The following is a 22,801-nucleotide window of genomic DNA, read 5'->3' as shown; positions in this document are numbered from 1 at the left end:
TTATTTTTATTAGTTAGAATTCATAGTTACATTTAATGAGATGGAGCTGTTTTATTTCAGGTAAGAGTAACACAACAGGTGTTGCTAAACCACCAGGTAACTTTGCTGGTGTTGGAAAGACGTCGGTTGTCACTTCGTGCAATGAATCAGAATTTCCTCTAGGGGGCAGTACTGCTTTACATATAAGACATCCGACGACGCTTTTTATTTTTAATAATCTTTCAAATTCGACTGTAACAGGAAGTACAGCAAGCAAGACAATCTTTAAATTACAACTTTATTGTATTTTAAGAATATAAATACTACACCAAAAAAATGTGATAATATAAAATGCAATCTGCAAACTTGAGATGGAAATATTGTTTGTTTCCTTGAGAACACGATAAAATAATCCCAAATGATATAAGAATAAATAAAAAACACAGATCGTATGAAAGCATTGACTCGAGGCAGTTAATAAATATTCAGGTCTCCAGGAATGATGTCATATTCCATGGAACAATATACAAGAACATCGGAAATAAGTAGCTAAAAAAAAACCTTTTATAACTACAGTACACTCTTAAAACCCAGGATATAAACTGAAGCCAAATGACCTGCATGACTTTGAAGCATCTTAACCACTAACCCTCTACAGCCACTAGTTTATTTAATTAAATTGTACAACTTGTGAGTGTGTGCATATACTCTTTGTTCAGGATTTAAACATTTCAAAATGAGAAATCCAGGACAGTCTGCTTTGCAGTAGAAAAGAAAAATCACTAAAGTGTTGCTCTAAAATGGAGAAAACCTTGTAAGATGTTGATTTTAATGACACATTCTGCTGTGACAAAGAGCTTATAGGTTTTTGATTGGCGGATGGCAAATGCCAGTCACTGATACCATGTCTTTCACCTCACACATACTAGATGCTACAATTATAAAAATCCAGGGGTGGTCCATTTGTGTACCAGTATTTACATATTTACATTTATTTACATGTTCTTAACTACAAAAGTGATCTACATGTTCATGGACACAAATGAGAGTTGCAGCCTCTAACAGCCGCCGGGTCATTGATCAAATAACTTGGAGCAAGTCTAAGAGATTTTTGAAGTTACAAAAATGTTGAATATTCTTCCTATGGGTAGGAACATATCACCAATGCTGAATGAATGATTCAAAAAATAAGTTCAGGTGAACTCTTCTGTGAGCGTAAGAAGCATAGCTAGATCATTTAAGTTAGAAACGTATTACAAAATGAGAAAAAAAACTCGTTTGCTAACATATTATCCTATAATACTTACTGTAGTGCTACCGTGTGGTCTATAAGCGAGTGTCACATGACCACAGATCACATAGCTTCATTTCAGCCAAGCTGGCTACTTGCAGCCACAGAGCTGATGGAACATGTTCCACTCGACTCCACACAACTTGAAGTGTTCTGGTTGTTGTTCTTGTTTTGTCACAGTGTTTCACCGATGACTGCATTCAACTATGTATTCATGTTGCTTCATGTTTTATTCCCACCTCACTGCAACATGCATGAGTTATCAGAGATGCAGAAGCAAGAGAGGGTAAATGTATCCGTCAATGTTTGTGGGGTGTACTTAATTTAACCCCTATAGTTTCGTTTTTTGATATGGAAGCATAAACACAGCAGCTGGGAGTGCATTTAATTTATCATCCAAATTTCTTTTCTTTGTGTTCTTTCCCATTTCTCCTTCTAACCTTTCAATCTCACTCTGAGATAAACTTAAACGATGGTGCAGCTAATAAATTTCAAGTACAATGTTTAGTAATAAAAAAAAGTACTATTCCTCCCACCACGTGAATAGGAGCTACTTCTTCCTGCAGGAGGTGCTTCGTGTGGTTCCTTTGGGTCAGTCGTCCAGAAATGCCGACTGCGGCGTCGTCAGGTAATGATGAGGTCATCGTCAGCGAGGTAGTGTTACTGTACACCGTCTCTGCATCTCTTCACCTGAGAGAAGGGGGTCAACATATCAGGGAGGTGGCAGTGCATTTACTTCATTATTTCTTCACGATGAACAGATGCGTCTGACAATAGAAAGGGCCTCATGACGACTATAGAGCTGAGTCAGCACTTCGTGGATGTGATTAAACTAGAGGAAACAGAAGAAGCTCATTTCCTAAATCCTTTTAGAGGAACGCATCTCATTAACTGATCGAGAGACTCTGTCATTTACTATTTGGAAGAAAAATGCAAAAATATCCACACAGACAGAAGATTTGTCTGAGAGTGGTTGTACCTCCTGATGCCAGAGGATGAAGAGGTGTAGAAGTGTTTCCCCCCAAACAGGGAGTGTCGTTTCTCCTGAGATGAGGTCTTGGTTTCCACGATGATGGGCTTCTGTTCCGGGATCTGAGCAACTTGAAATCTGTCAGTTGTACAAGGAATACAACAACCATTACCCTCAGATAGCACGACAGGAGTGTTGAGGAGTGTTTGCATCAAAAGAAAACAATGTCAGAAAAATGACTTTATAATTAGATTGAAATATTCAGTTTTGTTGAAGAAAGACATTTAAATTATCCCTGTTCAATGGAATTCTTGCTCATCGCATAAGTGAGATTTTTTCAAAACTGAAATTGAATTTTTAAATTTTTAAAAAAATTGTCCGTAGGTGTGCGTTTGTGCGTGAGTGGTTGTTCATCTCTTGTGTTGTTCCACGATGCACTGGCTACATATTCGGAGTATCTCCCAGCCTCAAGCCCATAAGTAAGTCTGCTGGGATAGGCTCCAACAACCCCGGTGACCCACAACAGTGGAAAAGTGTTTCCGAAAATGAGTCATTAGTTTGAAATCAAAACACAAAAATAAATAAAATACTTTCAGAACTAACCCAAAATAATAATAACACTCATGTACATTGGAGATCTGTACACAAAGGTTCGTCAGAAATTATTTATCAGTTGATGAGTAATGCCTGGAAACCGTCTTCTGAGACAAAATGAGTCACAGTAAAATTTGTAACAATGAAAATGATAAAAATAAACAAAATGATAAACACTAAATCGCAAAATAACAAAAGATTTAATTTAAATCGGAACTAAAACTCAAATATTTTAAGCGTAAATAGAAGGAATATGAAATATGGTGGAACAAAAGTTAGACATATCTCAGAATTCTACAAAAAAGTAATAAAAAAGTCATGTTTTTGCAGTGTGTGTCACATGTCATGTCAGGTCTGCTGTGGAATAAAATGTGTTGGTGTCTCACCGTCCCACAGACAACACCGTCAGCTCTCCCTCCTTCCTCTCCTTCACTTCACTCCCTCCTCCTTTTACAGGTGGAGTATTTGGCACGGCGTCTTCAGATTGGTGGTCGTCGACAAACACCCGTCCCAGCAGAGGTCGCTTCTGCTGGTCGGCGGATGTGTCCAGTGAGGGCAGGATGAGGGACTGGGGGGGCTTCAGGGGGTCCTTCAGAGAGTCCAGGGGAGGTATGAGGACAGGTGGCCACTTTCTTTGGGCACAGCGACTGCATCGGTAGCCGTGTTTGGGGGCCAGGCCGGATAGGCCGGAGATTGTGTGGAGGTGAGACTGATGGGGGCACAGCCTGGGGAGGGAGCGGAATGGGGCGAGGGGAGACAGCATCGGGAACCTGGTTGGAAGAGAAGGGGAAGATTCCAAAAAATTTTGTCAAGACAAGGAAATTTAAGCACTTTACACATCAGTAAAACAAATAAATGAATATTAGCTTTTCAGCTGCATAAAATCTAAATTCTGCACTATCTACCCGGGGCACTCTGGCTTTTGTTTTTCTATTGTTTTTTTATGCAAAGGTAGGCAGAGCAAAAGATATGAATGAAGCGGTGCCCCTGTGTTTAACTGTTCCATGGACGACCTGTAGTAACCCCAGAACTCCCCATCCCATGTGCATGATTCCAGATTTCTGAGTGTGTGTGTGTGTTAGAATGTTCTCCAATCCAGAGGTCACGCTACAGCAGCGTCACGTTGCCAGAGGCCCCCGATGCCTCATGGCGTAGATGGAGGATTGAATTACATCCTATGACTGTCATATCAAATTATGTTAAAAGATAAACTTGAGTGAAAAGCTAGGTGAGTAATGACTTTCCCATGTCAGTGCTGCTGCGGAACAACAGGAGGCATAAAGCAGCACGTTGTCGGATTTGTTAGATAAACCTCCGACTGCTCGTGCGATCCCATTGGCCACAGCTCGCAACCAAAGTCACACCGCAACTACAGCCGGTCGTGTAAGTCGCATGACTTCCAGCTATGTGACAGCCAGTGGGCTTAGGGACAGACAGAGTGTTTAAGCCTCATGACTGAGCAGACAGCGGTCACCAGCGTGTCAGACATTCACTTCAAACCTGTGGGAGTGAGTCACTGCAGAGGCATCGGCCCACTCCACAGTGGAAACACAGCCCAAAATGGGATGACGTGTGGGACTAGTGATGTCACGACTGAATGAATGAAATGTGTGCAACTGTCAGCCACATTTTATTAAAGATCACATCAAATATGGTTAATAAAATAATTGCTTTTCAACAACCATTAAATTACTTTGTCAAATGTGTCATATTTTTTACACAACAGAATAACTGAATGCTATTTAAAATGGTGTTTTTTTTTTATCAATTCCTCATTCATACATAAATTACAATTACATTGCGTCTACTTCTTAAGTATTTGCTTGTGTTCACATAAATTATGAGTCTCTTTAAATGTTACAGGGCACCAAAAAACCGTGACTTCTTAATTATTAGTGTGGAGTGAGAAAGACAATTTCCCCGTAGGGGGTAATAAAGTGGGCTTCCTTCTTTCTTTTTCTTATGTTTTTTCTGATAATAATTCAAGTTGTTTGCAATGGAAAATATGCTTTGCAGCTATATTTCACAGAGATGTTCTGCATAAAGTGGTTCTCTTTGTGATGTCCATGTGGGGGAGAGTATCGTCTCTGATATTTATAGACCATACACTTCTTCATGTCTGAAAAACAACTTCCTGTAAAGTTTGGCAAGTTTTTCTCTTCCTGTCTTCCTCCTTCTTTGCGTGTGTGTGTGTGTGTGTGTGTGTGTGTGTGTGTGTGTGTGTGTGTGTGTGTGTGGGTCCATATATGCGTGTGTGATGTTCTCATACTTGATTGATGACCCTTTGTTCACAGCCATCTGTTTGCTCTCATACTCCAACAGTAGTTCCTCTAGTGCAGCAGCATTTTCTGGAAGACACACACACCACACCCAAATACACACACACGCACACACACACATACACACGCGTGACATTGATATTGACCTACAGAGATATTTGACCTGCCTGGTTGGAGATCACATGAGAATCTATAGCATAACATTTCTTTTAGTGCTGTAATGGTAATTGACTGGAAATGGTAACGCCACTGGAGAACATGGATCCACATCGAATCGATATATGGATCATACATGGATCATTGCAGGATGCATCGCGTGTGCTATGATACCTAGACTATGTGCAAAGAGAACTGTTTGGTAAGAAACGTTAATCGGTGACGTAGACAAACATGTCATCGATTGCACCAGAGGAAATGTCTGTGTCGTTCTGCGGTGTCGCTGCGTTTCCCTCCACAGCCACAAGAGATGAAAAGGCTGTGACTATCGACTCGTACATGACATCGCTGCTTCTCGACACCCACCTTTCTTCTCAGTAATGAGGCGAACCAGAACGCTGATGGTGTCTTCATTCAGGTCATCAGATATGTAAGGACAGCTGTTACCTGAGGACGGCACAGACGAGAGGGGCACAGGAAAGAAGCCTTCATCAACAGACTGTGTGTTTGCATTTCAAAGCATATATGACACAAATAGAAAATGACACCATTTGCATACATTATGTCTGTGTATTCTAAATACATCATGGAAATTACCTGTATAACACGTAATATTCATGTCTGAATATATTAACATAAAGGCAACTAAACCGTTTCCATGACAATTGAGAATAATGAAATCCATAAAAACAAGTGGAAAACCTTGAGCGTTTTGTCAAATTCAATCTGAGTTGTGTAAAATATGGAGTCAAAACATTTTTGAGTAAAATTCTCCTCTAAAATGATGAAAATGTTGCCATTTATTCAATTATATGAGCAATCTTCGCAATAATAATGCATAGCATTGATATATCTGGTTATGTATTACAGCACGCAGCGTGTTCATCCTGTTAGGGCCATCAATCGTGTATAAAGAGTCTGCGCTATCAGCAGATGGGTTTGTTTTAAATCTCCATTGCGACAGCTTCGATGGCAGCTGTCAGACAGAGAGGACAGGGAGAGCGGTTCACACGGTGCATGTCACTGCTAGGATATCGTGCCCCAATGCATGATGGGACTGATAAGGTTGGATGCGGATGGCCGAGCAGCAAAGAATAGATATGCCTCCATGGCAACACTTTGGCCATCCCATAATAGCACAGAGCACAGTGAGGAAACTAAAGGGGAAAGGATGGGTGGGGGGGGAGTCCAGAATAGCTCACTCAGCAATCACATCACACTCCATTCTGTAGTGTGTGTGTGTGTGTGTGTGTGTGTGTGTGTGTGTGTGTGTGTGTGTGTGTGTGTGTGTGTGTGTGTGTGTGTTACGTGATCCAGTCTTTCAGAATAAAATGTGACCGTGCATATTTCAGTCTTTCTTACATAAGTAGTGTCAGGCTGTTGTCAGGCAGTGACAATAGCTCTGTCTCCTCAGCGGCTGTTGCTGTGCTAAGAAAACTGCATTCATTTCACGGTGTGACGCGTTCATCCACTTGCATAGTCTCAACCATGTGCTAATGTGTTCTGTGTTCCAGGGTCAGACACTTAAACACTCCGGTCGTTCACTTTGCAGTCAGAGGACTCTCACTTTGTCCTCTTTGACTTTCCAGCTGTGGAATTGGAAAACTCCAGAACAACCATGGGTGAAAACACAGAAAGAGCTTCATGCTGCGTGAACACAAAGTGGCAGATTTAATTCAACCTTTTTGTTATCAACACCCACATTTGCCCTCTCTGTTTACCCCACTGGCTTCTCTGTTCCTTCTCTCTACGATAAGTCAAACTTTTCTCCATGAACAGTCAGTCCTCAGGCTCGGATTTTTTTTGCCTTCCCTTGCTAACCTTGGCCTTGCTGCATTTCAATCCCGTGGGTGTTCCCCCTGAATAGAGATGATGAGAAAAGCGATGAGGTAAGAAGAACTTCAGCAGAGACAGCAGACTGCTGTAAGGACAGTTAAACAACCAGAGGGGGAACAAGGCGGTGAGATTATTTTTTTCTCCCTGCAACCAAAGGCTGCTGCGTCCTGACTCGTCTTTACGATCTTCCTGACCTGCAGTCTTTTCATTCTGACTTCTGTCTTTGTTATGTGTAATTAGCTAATGTTTCCCTCTCTTATTGTTTATCTGACTCAGTGACATTTGCCAAGTTATAAAGGTTATCACTGCTCTCCTGTTTTATCTGTCCTCTAAGCGTTGCAAGAAGACAGAAAGTGGGGAGTTGAGATTTCCGGAGATAATAAGGTGTCCTGAAGAGACCCCACCTGTTTCCATTGGAAATGTTGTGCAAGTTGATTTGGGACTTAGAAATACTGTATATGAGTGTCATCCACATCCACACATCATGAAATTCATTTTCATACATTTAAATTGCTCCAATGTCATTTTCCCAATTAAATTTTTCCTCAAGGTCGAACCTTCAGCATCATACCAACAGCGACAAATTATTCATTCAATCAGAGATTCATTGGGACATAACTTCAAGCTTGCGTACCCACCTCACCAGTAGAGTGTATCCTAAAGCCTGTAGCTTAGTGGCTACAGTGAAGGGTTCAGCTTTGTAAAAGTTGGAAACAACTATTTTTCAATAAAAATAGACTTCATCTTGTTCAGGAAAATGTTGGGTGAATTACTCCTTTCAGGGGATTCTTTCTGGGGTACATGGATTAAGGATGTTCATTCAAACAGCAATACTTCTCTCCCAAAAAAAACAAAGAAGAAGAAGAGAAGAGAAAAAGGAGAAGAAGAAAGACGAGGCCAGGTGTAAACCTTGAGCCGATGGCCTGATTGAATTATTGATTTGCCTGGGAAAGGAGAGATGGATGCATGGTGTCGCGTTCAGGTCAGGTGGGAGGGGGAATCAGATATCAGATGAACAGAGAGTATTAGGACAGGTAAAGAGGCCTGTGGGGGCCGAGGGCTGGGAGTTTCCCTTTCCGTGCAGAAACGTCTTAAATTTCACAACAAAATCCTCAGAGAGGAAGAGACCAAGGCAACGCTGAAAACAAAAGACAAAGATCACCGGCGGAAATGCTGCAAAATGAAATAGTAGGACTGGAAAGTTTTTAACTGCTGTCGTTGTGCAATGTCTCAGACTTCATTTTCTGCTCATGAAACAGATGCAACACTGATGTTTTTCATGACATCTGCTCAAAGAAATCTATCTTTTAGCAGATGTGCTAGCCCAGGACCCCTCTGGATACCTCTACATCCAATCCACAGCTACCAAGGCTTGGTGGCCCAGCACAAAACCTTCATCTTTGGCTAAGAAGTCGCAAGTTATTCTGACTTACAAGAGTAATTCTTCAATAAGGAATTGATCCTTGATATTTTTGCAATATTATGTAGTCCAGCTCTAAAGGGGGCAGTGCAAACACAACATTATATCTTAGTAGAAATGAATCAGCTGTAAGAAGCTGGCATGAATGACTGTATGACAGAAAACTGAAGCTGTTGTGGCAGCAGCTGCCGTGACTGTCCTGATTCCTGACACCGTGGATTCGTAGCTTTGCGGCGGTCAGCTTTGCTCTGAGCCTCACGCCATCAGGTGAGTGAGGCAAAAGCCAGCTTAGCCTTTAACTCCATGTACGCTTCCAAACTACAAGACAGCAGCTACAGCTGTGTTGTGTATCTGCTGCAGCAGAGAGAAGAAGATTCATCCAAAGTCTAGTATCTTGTGAAAACAAAGCTGATTGTGTCATATAAATGTACATGTACATGCAACCAGTGCAAGCTGTTTCCCCCAGCGCTGAGTCTGTGCTAAGCTAATGAATGTGGTATCAGTGGTACCTGCATGGATGAAGCAACTGAGTGAAAGAAATACTGAGTTTGTCAAATTTGAGCTTGAGGTTAAGCAACCATATATGAACAAGATACTGTTTATCAAAATGACATGATTTTTTTAAAAACTTTAACAGGAAGCCCACGCTCATTGTGGCTCCATGCAAAGTCTACAAAACCGTAGATAACTTTTTAAAAAATTAATAAAATGAGACTAGAAGGCTGAGAGCAGGCACAGTCCATCAGATATAAAGGAGAGATGGTTGTTGGGTCTTCTATCGTTCACTCAGTGATTCCATCCCCATTTCTCTGCATCTTTCCCTCCCTCTGTTCTGCAGAGCTTCTCTCTGTTTACTCAAGCCAGTTTCTCTATGACGTCAGCAGGGGTGAACGAGCTGATGGGAAAGCTTTTTTCCGCTTTTCACAAGAATAACAGTGCGTGCTTAGGAAAAAGCAGTGTGTTTGACATTTAATGACCCCTGTGAGGTCCAGGTTCAGAGAGATTTATAAAACAAGCCTTCTATGGAGGCTTGCATGCATTCACTTTACATAAATGAAAGGACTGCGGCTACATACAGAGACACTGCAGTTCGGGTTTGGCAATCACTTGACCACATTGTGTGCATGCATGCATGGTAACTTGGTGTTTTTATGGGTAGCATAGTAACAACTTGGACAGAAATAATTGTTTCAGTAAATGCTCTTCTACCTCTTTCAATCTTTAGCCCTTTATTCTAATTGTTTTTCTGTAAAGTCTTCCAAGTTTTTTCACACATTCTTCTTTTTTTGGGGGATAATTTTTCATCTCTCCTACCTTCTTTCTGAGGTGTGGCGGTCTCTTCATCCCCTCCCTCCTTATCAGCAGAGCAGCGGTACCCTTTCTTCTTCAGGATGTTGCAGATGAGGATACCCAACAAACCCATCACGCAGAAAATGGGCACCAAAGCGAACACGGCGTACTCCGCCGTCTTCTCCTCGGCGCTGCGTACCACTGTGCCATTGACGGGCCCTACGGCGCCACTGGATGGACCTTTACCCACGGTACGCACTGCTCTGAAATGCACAGACGCTGCAAGATGGGAAGACGAGAAGAAGAAATGCAGCAGCGTGAAACAGCAGAAGATGCTATTCTTTCTCCACGAATGAAAATGTTTATTAATTCATAAATGAACAAGCAGAATGTTAAGTAAAACACACTTTGAGACACAGTTTGAAGGATCAGACTTACTTTTCATGCAGGGACTTTGGGAGGCAGATTCAAGATTGGCGGCGGAGAGAAACCTGAAAATGGAAAAAAGAAGGAGGGGAAACGATCATAATTAAAGGGACAAAAAAAATTGTGAAAAAATAATAAATCAGTGTTTTTTTAACCCGTGCATTATTTTCTCATGTGTTTGATGTTGCCTGTTTATTGTAGTGTGTACATAATGCCTGTGTGTGTGTAAATAACAGTAAATATAACGCTTGTAGAACAAATAAAGGCCTTCTGACTGTCAGGACTACAGTTTCATCCTGTGGACAGATTAGCAATCTGATATGTAGGTAAAAGACAAATATAAATCTAAAAGAAAGAGACATAATGCTGTCCCTTACCCAGGCAGACACTCCCCACAGACGGCATCGGATGTCGCAGTACCGGGGATCGCAACCCCACGACTGAGGTCCTGACAGGAAGTATGTGGACGGCAAAGCTCAGAGTCAAAAACGTCTGAAAAGCTTCCAGCTGGACATGATCTGCATTGCACTTCCTCTGTTGGATTTGGGATCCTCCCACATGCCTGACAAGAATGGCAACATGTCCAACCTCAGTGATGAGAGTATATAGTAGTAAAATCTGAAAACATTTATATTATAATCGCTCTTTTAGTGTCAGTTTCTTGTCTGACCGTGGAGGGCTCCTGGCCAGCAGGGCATTGTAGACACAGACACCCTTCTCCCCACCCACACTGCACTGCTGCAGTCCAGCCACAGGCAAGCACCTGGAAACACACACACACACACACACACACACACACACACACACACACACACACACACACACACACACACACACACACACACACACACACACACACAGGCGCGTGAGTCTGCAGTGAAGGAGATGCACAATGATGTGCAAGAGCACACAAATACACACATATTTACCATGAGAAGGATGAGAGCTGTGCAGCAAAGGTGGTTCCTCATCTTCCTCAATGTATTCTTCTATGTACATATGATCTAAAGGAAAGCAAAGCAAAAAGTTTAGGATATAAAATGTGATGACGATGTGTTTTAAAGCACATAAAAGTCAACCTCAGTTAATGCAGATGTACAGATTTCACAAAACCAGCGGATTGTTTAAGAGCGAAAAACTTTTCCCAGTCAGCCCTGGGTGACATACTAACAGTATAAGAGATGACATTATAAAACCGCACACGCTGACACAGCGAAAAAAATACCTGAGTCATTTTCCTGACTTATGCAGAGTGACCCAGGTGACAGAGAGGTAAGGAGCTGCTGTAAATGCCGTAAATAACATTTAAAATGAATCAGGTCCTTTTTATGGACAGGGCTGAATGAACCAGGGATCGTCTCAGGCTATTTTTGTGTCGTAGTCATTCACACAAATAAACACACTCACACACACACACACGTACACACACATTGAAGTGATTTAGAATTTTTTTTAAAGAATGAAAGTAATAAAAAAATAAGTGATCTGATGAGGAAATAATCCTTATACTATATGTCATTTAAAAAAAAACAACAACAACAAATAAATGGAGAAGCTCATCCAATTGAGGCAATTATTAATTCTGCCTTGATGCACCACGTGTGAAAATCTGTTTAGCATCTGCTAAACTGTGTTAAAGCAAAACAGTATTTTTACTCCAAAGTCATTCTCTTTTAAGTTAGTTGATGTTTGACAGCAGATTATTTTAAATCATGTTTCTTCCTGCAGTTGCTTCACACACAAATAGTCAGAAGCACACAGGAGAAGCGGTTGGCATGGCATTTACTGCTTGATGTAAAATACCAAAATCACATTATGTAAGCATGAGTGATGGTTTGTCACATGACAGTCAGATCCCTGAGACAGCAGAAACACTCAAACCTATCATCAAACATGTGATGACAAGTCTAGAGTGTCAGACAATCAATTGTAATCACTAATAAATGCAAATGCATTACTGGAAATCCAGAATCATTGCATAAAATATAATACAACACTTCATCACACTGCCATAAAAGTGAGATGGTGGTGGTGGGGGGGGGGGCGGATAAACCGCATCTCCAGGAAAACGACAGCACAATGTCAAAGGTGTGTTTTCTTTCTACTGCCCAAGTTGATTAGCAGTTAGAATAACTAAAAGGTGACTGGCAACTTTCAAACAAGGAAAACAAAAGATGAGGACAACAAGAAGGGAAGTGGGGGAGAGGAAGAGAATGTGAGTGAATGCAGTGAAAATGGAAGATGGAGACAGCCAGCGTGAAGAAAGACATTAGAACACTACCAGGAGAAAGACAGGATACTTACCCCAGACTTGCAGCTGACCCTGTTGCCTAGGCAACTCAATGTGGATGCTGTGTAAACAGCTACGAATGCTGACTCAGAATGAAACTGCTCAAACTTTCTTAGAGTCTTTCGTAACAAACCAAACAGCTGATAAAAGTTGTATTCAGGGCTCCTGTGAGAAGCAACTAAACAAATGAATGAAAAGAGCTCACTGTGAATCAAAGCTGAGTCTAAACTGTAAGAAGAGTCTCACTAAACTCAACCTGTACTGCTGAATGCAGATTTCAGTGCACCTGCCAGTATCTTATACTGTCAACCTGACCACAGACACACCCCTGACGTCCTTAACACATACCCCTTCTATCACAACTATATGTGCATGTGTGTGTGTGTGTGTGTGTGTGTGTGTGTGTGTGTGTGTGTGTGCCATCTTCACTTTTCACGGCGCAGCAAAAAACATGTTTTGAACATTAGTTGAGACCCAAATCAACACTTGTCTGATGTAAAGCACTTTGTTCTCCTTTTATATGTGGCGCGCGCGCACACACACACACACACACACACACACACACACACACACACACACACACACACACACACACACACACATTATAGAAAAATGTGTCTCTAAAATCAGTAAAATTTTATCATCTTCAAATTTGAAGGCTGTAAAATACAATTTTTGATTAATGCAGCTGAATTATTAACATGCAAAAAGCCTCATGTATAATGATAAAACATCAACAGGTCATAATGTTCGATTAATGTGCATGTACATGTGCATTTTTTCTAATTTCAAATTTTAAGTGGACGCTCATTTGAACTATTTTCACTGTAGATTTAATACTACCTTATGCCTGAAGTTGTATTTCAGGAAAATAAAATAAAAAATGTTATAAATTCATAATTTTGGTGGAACGAGACAAGCTTTCTGAAGCAGAAAAATGTGATGTGAGGAGAGAAAAAGCACTCATTTGGACAAAACTGCACTGACTGAATGACGTCTGACGGAGCTGTGGAGGAAGAGAGGATAGAGGGAGGGAAGTGAAGAAGAGAAAGTGGCAGGGAAGTGACTAAAATTTCAGACTGATGGATTGACACGCTTTTGTTAAGAAAACCAGAGCAAGCGTCTAAATACAGGTTACACACAAGCAAACATGCACACACCGACAAACACGCACAAGTGCTAAAATGTGGGAGTGACCAACAACAATGACAATGACAGCGTGAGTAAAACAAAAACACGACTTTATCTGATCTGCTGGCTTTCAGCGGCTGATGAGCAGTAAGCACATGCAACAGCAACGGATGCAGGGGTGCTTTAATGTGCTTGAAATACAACATGCGTGTAACAGCGTGTCCAGCAGTGATGCTCAAAACATGTTGCCTCTCTGACGACACCCCTCAGACGTTCACACCCAGGTCATCTGTCTACGCGTTGATGTCTTTAAATCTATTTAAATCCATTTTGTCGGAGGTTTTTCTCAAGAAATCCACTGAAAATGTCACCAAATATGTTTGCCTTTCGGTCCATTATCCACCTTTAACACCCATCCGATAGAATACTGCTGATGTGAGTTCTCCATTATCTTTTTGAAAAAGTGGCATCAATCTTTGAGCAAGACAAAATATTTATTTTTGTCTCGAAAAGAAAATTTAAAGGTCAATTTGACTTCTTATTTGTGCCAAGAATTCAAATCTACCTTTGAATTCTTAGTTTGTAGCATCAATTTATTTCCTTTATCACCACACTTTCTAAATCAGAGTAATGGTTGATTTTTTTATTTGAACAAATTTCAAAACCTTTGATCTGATCTGTCTTTTTCTAACACACATCATTATTATTTTTCATTCTGTGTGATGTTGGGAAGTGTTTTAAGTTCCATTATTAGTCTTGACGCAATTCCTGTCAAAAATAAATCGGAGGTCTTTGTCTGCTTGCAGTAAAGCTGATGTTCACACCTTTGAACTCTGCACATGCTCTTTCTATAACCTCGATGCACTTGTGTCGTCAGCTATTCAGCTGCCAATCCTTTAATTGCCCTGGATTGTTTGCATGCTTCCTTCGGCATAACATGGCTTTGGTTGGAAGCTGCAGTTTGATGCATGAGTGGTGAGATGAAGCAAAGAGCGAGAGGGAAAGACAAGGACAATAAAACAGAAAAAAAGTGAATTAAACAGGAAATCACTGATTTCATGTGAATGGATGAAAACAACAAAACAGGATAAACCTTCAAAGGAGAGGTAGAAGATTGTGATGTCTTTTCCCCGAGTGTAAAACAGTAATTACCCAAAACCCTCGGTCCACTTGACACATTCAAACAACAAGTCGCGACACTATCAGATGACTAGTCACATTTTCTGTTTTGTTCAGGGGGAGGACCTAAAAATAGCTAGAATAAAGTAAGAACCAAGTCATGACAAAAACACGGACATTATTCTGTCCTGTGGCGGTTTTTAGGATGAGGACAGAAGTCGCCGTTAATGTGTTCAAGAGCTTTTTCTGTCTCCTTGATGTCATGCGTCAGCTGAGCTGAGAAATCCTACTGGATGAAGCTGTGAAGGAAGGAAGGAACCGCAAAAGAGGAAATGCAAGAATGAGTGGAACTCCTGGCCTTTCAGTGAGGTGAGCGCTCGGGATGAGAGATCAAGGTTAGTGCTGGGTCACGTTTACTGGCTTCCAAACAATGAGTCGTGTTTATCGGGCACACAGGATTCTGGTCAGACGCGTGATGTCACAATACGTTTTACAGATGTTGAATGTGACTTATATGAACGTAATGGCTTCTGCGGAGGCAGCGGATGGTTTCATCAGCATAGGTTAACGAATAGGTGGACAATCAGGTCCAGAAACATTTCAGCTCTTTGGTTTAGTCCTGTAAATGGACTTGAAACGGGACTGACAGTTTCTTTGATGGCAGAGAAAAACATGTCTTACATTTATCCCTAAAAACTAACTGCTACGTTCATGAATTTAAGCAGGTTGTTGACATTAATTTCCGCATTTTCAACCAAAAAAACATTTTAGTGCTCCATATTTTAGACTGCTTATCCTTTAGGAAGTCCTGCATGTGATTAAACACACTAAATGGGTGAAATTTGATAAATAAAATTTGTTTTTGTTGAGTATTGATGAGTGTGTTTCAGTAATGCTGCTTCAATAGACATGGATTCTGTCATAATAATAGAAGTTAAAACCTGGACTCCAGTTTAGGAAGTGATTGTCTTCAGGTTCCAATTATTTGTTCCTTAGGTTCAGCGATGCATCACAGGACAGATTAATCCACAGGATTATTTTCTCCACTACATGCTGTAAACTCCTTTTTTTGTCATCATCTCATACAAGCCTTTAAAAAAAACAGATATGGTGGAAATCTGTTTGCTTCTCTTACTTCCTGTAGAGCTATGACTTTGCATTAAAAACAGTTTGGAAAACACACTCTTCACATGACAGCGACATGATTCATGATTTATCCCGAGTGATGCACAAATCGTTGCATGTCACAGTGCTTCGTAAATGGCTTTTGAAATATGTCTTTCAGAAACATTTTGGATCTTTCAGTTTTTTTAGATGTGTTAATTTTTTTTGTTTCTGTCACCAGGTTGAAAAGCCTGACAAAAGAATTCCTCCGCCAAGCTTCCATACCAATAATTGCTACCTATTGAAGCGACTTGGTCACGTAGCCTGTCCAGCCTCGGGGAACACCTCGTTGTGATGCACATGAAGAATTATCTTACGGGGGCCTCAGAGTGCAATATAATAGAAAAGAACTGAGCCGGCAAAAAAAGGTTTAAGGTAATTACACTCCATTATCCATCAGACGTGCCGTGGACCGAGGGATAATGAGCACATATACGACAACGACGTGATCAGGACAACCATACCCTCTGTTTGACTTAATGGAGGTGCCCATTATCGCCCAATGAAAGGCTGATTTACGACAACACTTTCCGTATAAGTGCTTAGACAATGTCTCATTATGGGGAAGCGCGTCTGATAACCGACCAGGTGTCGACTCTCCACACCTGTAGACGCGTCTTCCTCACTCTGTACAAGTCGTTCCTCCCTCTCTGTCCTTGAGCTGCTGCAGGGTCAGCTGTCATGTTTTCCAGCGGAACTGTACACCGGCAGAAGCTGTCTCTGTTGCACACCGCCTGTCTGATATCACCAACTTTGGGTTCAGTTGATCAGAGCAAATGGGGAATGGAAGCGACAAAAGATACAGACACAGTTTTGGGTTTGATACCACCACAGGAGTACTGTTGTATCAACGGAAATGCTAAGGATGCTTAAATGTGTCCTAATTCCCTCTCATTTACACCTATTTTTTCCTTTACGATGAGAAACTGTATGTTAAATTACCCCAAGCCAACCACCAGCTGTCCATCTACCCTGAAGTCAAAATAAAGACGCAAAATCTTCTCTCTTCCAGTAGAGAAAATATTTAGGGTTTCTGAGTTTCAGAAACCCTAAATGGGTTTTGATAAGATTTTTAATTCCTTGTATTTTTGATTTGACAAAGAAAACAAGGCAGTCAGACACTGCAACATCCTGCGACACCCCTGAATTCAAAATATTACCCTGACCTACTTGCACAGGTCAAAGATCAAAGCTAGTGCTCTGACCTACTGTCGTTGATCAAAGCACTAGCTCTGATCTATGGTCTTACTCACACTGGCCTTCTCTTTTGTCTTTCTATCTTATCCGGTTCCTGTACAAAAGTTGAAATTTGACCTTGACCTAGTTTTCTCGAAATCAAGGTCATCATTTTATTTTCATCCCCTTTGCCGCCCGAGTAATGTGCTTTTTGTTTCACCTTTCTGTCAGCAACGGTTGTGAAGATATCTGGTGGACTAACTAACGAAGGGACGGACGGACGAACACTGATAATTACAATAAATCACGGCTTTGAAGCGGGATGTAACAATCTCTCCTCACGAGAAGGACGGTGCTACTTTTAAAGGTCTGCTTGATTTTCTCTATTTTATAGGTTTTTGAGTGAATAAAGCAGAATAAGATGCAGTCTGAGTTGGAAAACTGTGTGTGAGATTTTGTGTTTCTCGATGCTATTTTCCCTTACATCACCAGGATCATTAGCAGTGACTGCAAATCAACTCCTTATGTTCCAGCTCCTTAAAGCTGTAATTCACCAAACATGTACACATACTGTTTCTATGCAAACACACATTCACACACACCACAATGGGACAATGCTTATTTTCGGGCACAAACACACGTGTTTTGTGTAAAAACAACACTTCCAACATGTTATCTCCATTTGTCAAACAAATAGAGGATTTAGTTAATTATTGTTTTACTCAGTGGAAAGTCTACTCGACTATTTTATGAGCTAAGCTCCAGTAGAGAAAATATACTTGCTGTCCATGTATTCAGACATTTCTAATGGACTGGTGCACAATAAAAAGATGTCTGATTAAAATAGATTACAAATGCCATATTCAAGTGTTTTTTCTTCTTATTGTCTCAATGTTTAGCTGAGAATAATGACTTAAAGGAGAACGCATTTGTCGCTAAAGGTCACTGATTTTTTTTTTTTACATACCCTTAATTAAAAATTACTTTTAGGCCTAAATAGGGCGTCTGTGTGTGCAGAATTTAAGTGGATTAATGACCCAGTGTGTTGATACTCCAGACCTTTCTACAGAGCTGTTTTCTCAGGAGGGCATTGACCACCATGGCATTCATGTAAGACTGGGTCAGTGAGTCCAAGGATAGAGAGATGGGGGGGTGGGCTGGGGGGCAGAGTAAGTGAACAATGGGAACCTCAGCTCAACCTCAGGGAATACTGAAGGTGTTAAACAAATCCATCTGTGTACTGAATGAACTGTACCTGTGTCTCTGTGTGGTTCACAGCTTTCTATGGCGACGATGGAAAAAAAGCAGCAAATGAACACAATTTTGCAAACCTGCAGTTTTCCTCAAACATTAAACTCTTTACCAAAGACATGAAGAAATCTGAAGATTTTTTTTTTGTTCCTTTCCCAAAAGCCTTTCTCAGTTCTAATTGACTGTTGGGTAATTTCCGGTATTCTGCCTCCTGTGGGGTCGTTCACACATTGAGTCATGAAGGTCGTATGTTTAAAGCCGACACATTGATCACTTTTATCGACCATTAAAGTCTCCGAGTGCCCAAGAGGCTCGTCTGCCTACTGGGGCATGGTGTGGGCCGTTAGCGGTAATCTCAGTTACACTTGAATTTAAGTGTGAACGGTGGTGGAACTCTGGGGAAAGAAGCCAAGACTGCATTGTATGAGGGTGATAGGTGGTGGCGTGGACCCCCCATCCCTGTTCAGAGATGGATGTTCCAGTTTGACATTTATGGTTTTCTTCACTCCTGTCTCCAACCATCTGTTCTTTCTGTCCACACTGTGGACATTGTTCCCCTCAGAGTGTTTCCCCATCCTCCAGATGCAGGTGGGCTGCTGGGTACACATATCAGTGCAGTCCTGAACCATCACACCCCAAGCTGGTGTGAAGTCAAACAAACACAGGATGAAACTCATCTACAAAAAAGTGAAACATTCATCCACAACTGTGTGGGATGAATGTTGTTATCCTGGATATAGAAGTCATCGCGTTTGTTTAATCACTCTGAGCGTTTGAGTGTTACCCAATTCACCACCATTCATTCACGATCTGGCTACGAAAGACCTCACACACCCAGGAAGTGACTCTTTTCCACTTCCTGAACCCAACTGATACCCTCCTCTGCATGACTTGCAGTTTATTTGGTTCTGCAAGATAAATGAAAAGCAGAAGGAAGGAGGGATGAAGAAAGTCAGAGGAGGTGAAAGCTGCTAGCTTCCAGGATGGAAGACCACCTTGAAGTATTCCAAACCACACTGGTTGAACAAATGGGTGGACAAAAGGAAAAAAAACACTTCAAATCTGCTTAGATCCAAGTTTGTTATCAGATTTAAGTTACAGCAAACACAATGATTTTCCTACCACCAGTCCTACGCCTCTCTTACTCTCTGTGTTCATCTCAACTATGTCTCTCATTCCTTTCTGATCCTTCCATGTCTTTTTCTTCTAAAACTATGAGTGCATTCAGCTTACACCAAAATTTGGGTGGGGTTTAGTATAAAAAGGGGGTTAAATATGACTTTAAAAGAAATCCACAGCTAGACAAACCACCTCCTAATTAAAACGTGTGGACATGGTATAATTACAGATGTCAGCTCTGCAGCGGTTAAATTTAACATCAGCTGAGAGCATGATGAGTCAAAATGTGTTTTTCGGACAAAAACAACATGGAAACATGGATTTAAAACGGTTAAAACCTTCCTGTGACAAATCAAGAGGTGTCCTTACTGACCCCATACCTAACTGACATACATGTTTTTTCCAAGCAAAGGACTGAAACTATCTGACGGTTAACAGGACGCTTCTCATAATGATCAAATGCCCAACATTCATTTGCTGAATTCTGACTTTGTCAGTGTGGCCATGGGTTGATAGAAATGAATAAATAAACTTTACAAATCCTCTAAAACTTTTCCTTCAAGTTGAAAACTGTGATTGCGGCCCTCTTCTGGTCACAGTGTTGTGCAGGTGTGTGTTCACCTGTGTTTCAGAGTCTCTTATTGATACAAGCCTGCAGGAATTTCTACTGAAACCTCGGCAGATTGGTGTGTGTGTGTTTGTGTGTGTGTGTGTGTGTGTGTGTGTGTGTGTGTGTGTGTGTGTGTGCGTGCGCGTGTGTGTGTGTGATCTGGAGGAGGAGGATCATATACCAGTGAAGTCATCGCGCAGGATACTCGTGACTGCGCCCACGGTGCCCACGTTCATGACCGTGGTTATAAAAAGTGTATCAGATTACACAGGTTGTGTGTTATGATTATTGGATTATAAAATTATGAAGTCGCTAAAATCAAATGGCCAGCCTGTCGTGAACGATTGGTTACCATGTGAACGTCGCAAAATCTGAATTCGGGATTCCTTAAATCCTAAAACATCCAGACGCGGACATGTCCTTCACTTCATCCATGAATCTGTTGTACATTATCGATCGTCCTGGTCCGTAAATCCTGTTTAAATAAAAAACCGTGACTTTTTTCCCTCTTAAACCCGACAGGTGTTTAGATGTGCCATACGATGCCCCCCCCAACCCCCCTAACCGGGCTGGAAAAGTCATATAAACACCTCACCGCCGTGCGTAATAGTGGTCGCGGCGGTCGGACGAGCTTTGTGGGAAGGAAAGCTTCACACGATCCGGCAATGACAGAAGAAATTACCGGCTTCAGCATCCATTCAGTGTTAAAGAGTTTTAAAAAAAAGTGTCAGACTTACCGGTTTGGTGGATAAAAAGAGTTGGAATTATTGATCGGAGACGGACTTCATCAGCTGCAGAGGGCAGAGTTGATGTGGGACCAAAACCCGGTAAAGGATTGATGAAAAACCACGAAGCCGGTCCACGAGGTCCCCCCTCTCTCCGGCTCGTCTGTGTTTCAATACAATGCGTTAACACTGAGCTGGCTCAGTGAGCTCACTGTGCGTCACCGTGCGTGTGTGTGCGTGCGTGCGTTTGTGCGTGCGTGTGTGTGTGTGTGTGTGTGTGCGTGTGTGTGTGTGTATACCCTCTCTGTCGTTCGTTGTTCTTCTCTTGCAGCAGCAGATTTCAACCAGACGGTTGAATCTCGTCATGACTATCAATCCTCTTGCAGTCAGGACCTACTAAGTAGGGGCCAAAAGTAAATTAACAATATAAAGTAAACGCATTACAAAATAAAATAATAGTTTAAGAATCAATCTTGAAATTATAATTCGTTACGGAATAAAAACTGTTTGAAAATTGTGTCAGTGATGTTTTCCATATAAATACGGTAACATTTCAAGTTCAGACAAATTATGCCTATTATTGTTATTTTGGCATTTTATTGTTACTTATTTCTAAGAATGTAATTGCATGTCAAGGTGTTCTGAAAGATGAATGTCATATCATTTAGTGTCTGGAATACATAAAAACTTTAACAACAACAACAAAAATTTCAAGAAAATTATTTTTTTTTAAAGTTTTTAACTTCTTTTCACCACATAAAATGTGAATATTGTAATCATGAAAAGTGTTAAGAAATAGTAATAATAATAATAATAATAATAATAATAATAATAATAATAATAAATATAAGTGAATTAAGTAAATCTCCTGTGGCCCTCATGAATCCACTGGGATGAACTAGTGACTGATTAATGTGTCATTCATGTCAGTCAGAGATGAAGCTCTGCGCTTCATTCACCAAACAGTTCTTCACTGTTTAACACATCATTTGAATACTGTGTGTATACGTATGTGTGTGTGTTCATGAGAGGGGGGGGAGGGCAACATTTGTACTTGTGTGTGTCTTGAAGGGTTTGCATTCATGCAGTTTTCCTCGATACACTGCAGGGCGATCATATCACAATACACTTCATTGTGGGACAGTGGGTTAAAGTCAGACAAGTGGTGGGGTGACGCTGGCATACTGGCAGAAACACAGTAATGATTCTGTTTTACGGTCAGTGTATATAACAAAGGGCGTCATAAGACATTGATAGATCATAAATATAGTTATTATTCTGATTTGTTCGTATAAAGGAAAATGGAGGAGTGAACAAGTCCTGATGATCTTTATTAAAAGAACGTGAAGGGTTATGAGGGATCTTTTGACATAAAATATCCAGAATTATGTTTCTATTATCACCTGATGAAGACAATCATTATTTACCTCAGAATGAGTCTCTCAGGCAGACTGCAGCCTCCACCCCAGTCCAAGTGCTAAGGCCTGTTCAGTCACATGCAATCTGCAGTCAGACCACCAGGGGTCGCTAAAGGCTCCACGCCTGATGTCATACATGGATTTGGCTACATGAAGTGATAGCTCAAGCAGAAGTTGAATTAAAGTGTTGAAAAAGTGGCCACATAGCAAAAACACACATGTATAACCTCCACTAACAATTAATACATTTGACTGGATCAAGCAGCTGGAAAGAAAACAGTGGAAAAACAGTCGGTAAAATGTAATTAAATTTCCAATTTATCTACAGATTTTGAATTTGAGAAGTATGGATATTTGCAACTAAATCTACTATAAAATCACTGCAGATTAAGTCTATGTTGATGGAACAATTACAGTTTCAACAAAGGCGAACATTCTTTAAGACACCTACCTCTAGAAAAGTTCCAGTCCAACTTTAGACAAACCTGTATGTTGTGCTAAATCTATACCTTATATAAACTTCCAAGTCATGTGTTGAATTTATATTGCCTGAAGAG

The 22,801-nt window shown here is 40.9% G+C and overlaps 1 protein-coding gene and 1 long non-coding RNA gene across 2 annotated transcripts; one reads left to right on the top strand and one right to left on the bottom strand.

Annotated features, from left to right (window-relative positions):
* Positions 1 to 31: 31 nt before the first annotated feature.
* Positions 32 to 21,003, bottom strand: relt (RELT TNF receptor). The gene is made up of 11 exons (XM_068316474.1): positions 20,839 to 21,003; positions 11,171 to 11,245; positions 10,912 to 11,004; positions 10,619 to 10,803; positions 10,254 to 10,306; positions 9,840 to 10,094; positions 5,636 to 5,716; positions 5,104 to 5,182; positions 3,221 to 3,604; positions 2,250 to 2,378; positions 32 to 1,960 (listed from the first exon to the last, which is right to left on the bottom strand). The coding sequence occupies exons 2-11, from the start codon at positions 11,210 to 11,212 to the stop codon at positions 1,957 to 1,959; spliced, it is 1,305 nt and encodes a 434-aa protein (XP_068172575.1). The 5' UTR covers positions 11,213 to 11,245; positions 20,839 to 21,003; the 3' UTR covers positions 32 to 1,956.
* On the top strand, positions 15,145 to 17,431 carry LOC137597243 (uncharacterized). Its single transcript, XR_011035642.1, has 3 exons — positions 15,145 to 15,176; positions 16,127 to 16,320; positions 17,353 to 17,431. It is a non-coding gene; the product is annotated as an uncharacterized lncRNA (long non-coding RNA).
* Positions 21,004 to 22,801: the final 1,798 nt, after the last annotated feature.

The sequence above is a fragment of the Antennarius striatus genome, chromosome 6, assembly GCF_040054535.1.
Source record: "Antennarius striatus isolate MH-2024 chromosome 6, ASM4005453v1, whole genome shotgun sequence".
NCBI classification, from domain to species: Eukaryota; Metazoa; Chordata; class Actinopteri; order Lophiiformes; family Antennariidae; genus Antennarius; species Antennarius striatus.
The sequence above is the reverse complement of the archived record's forward strand: the minus strand, read 5'-3'. Positions and strand labels throughout refer to the sequence as shown.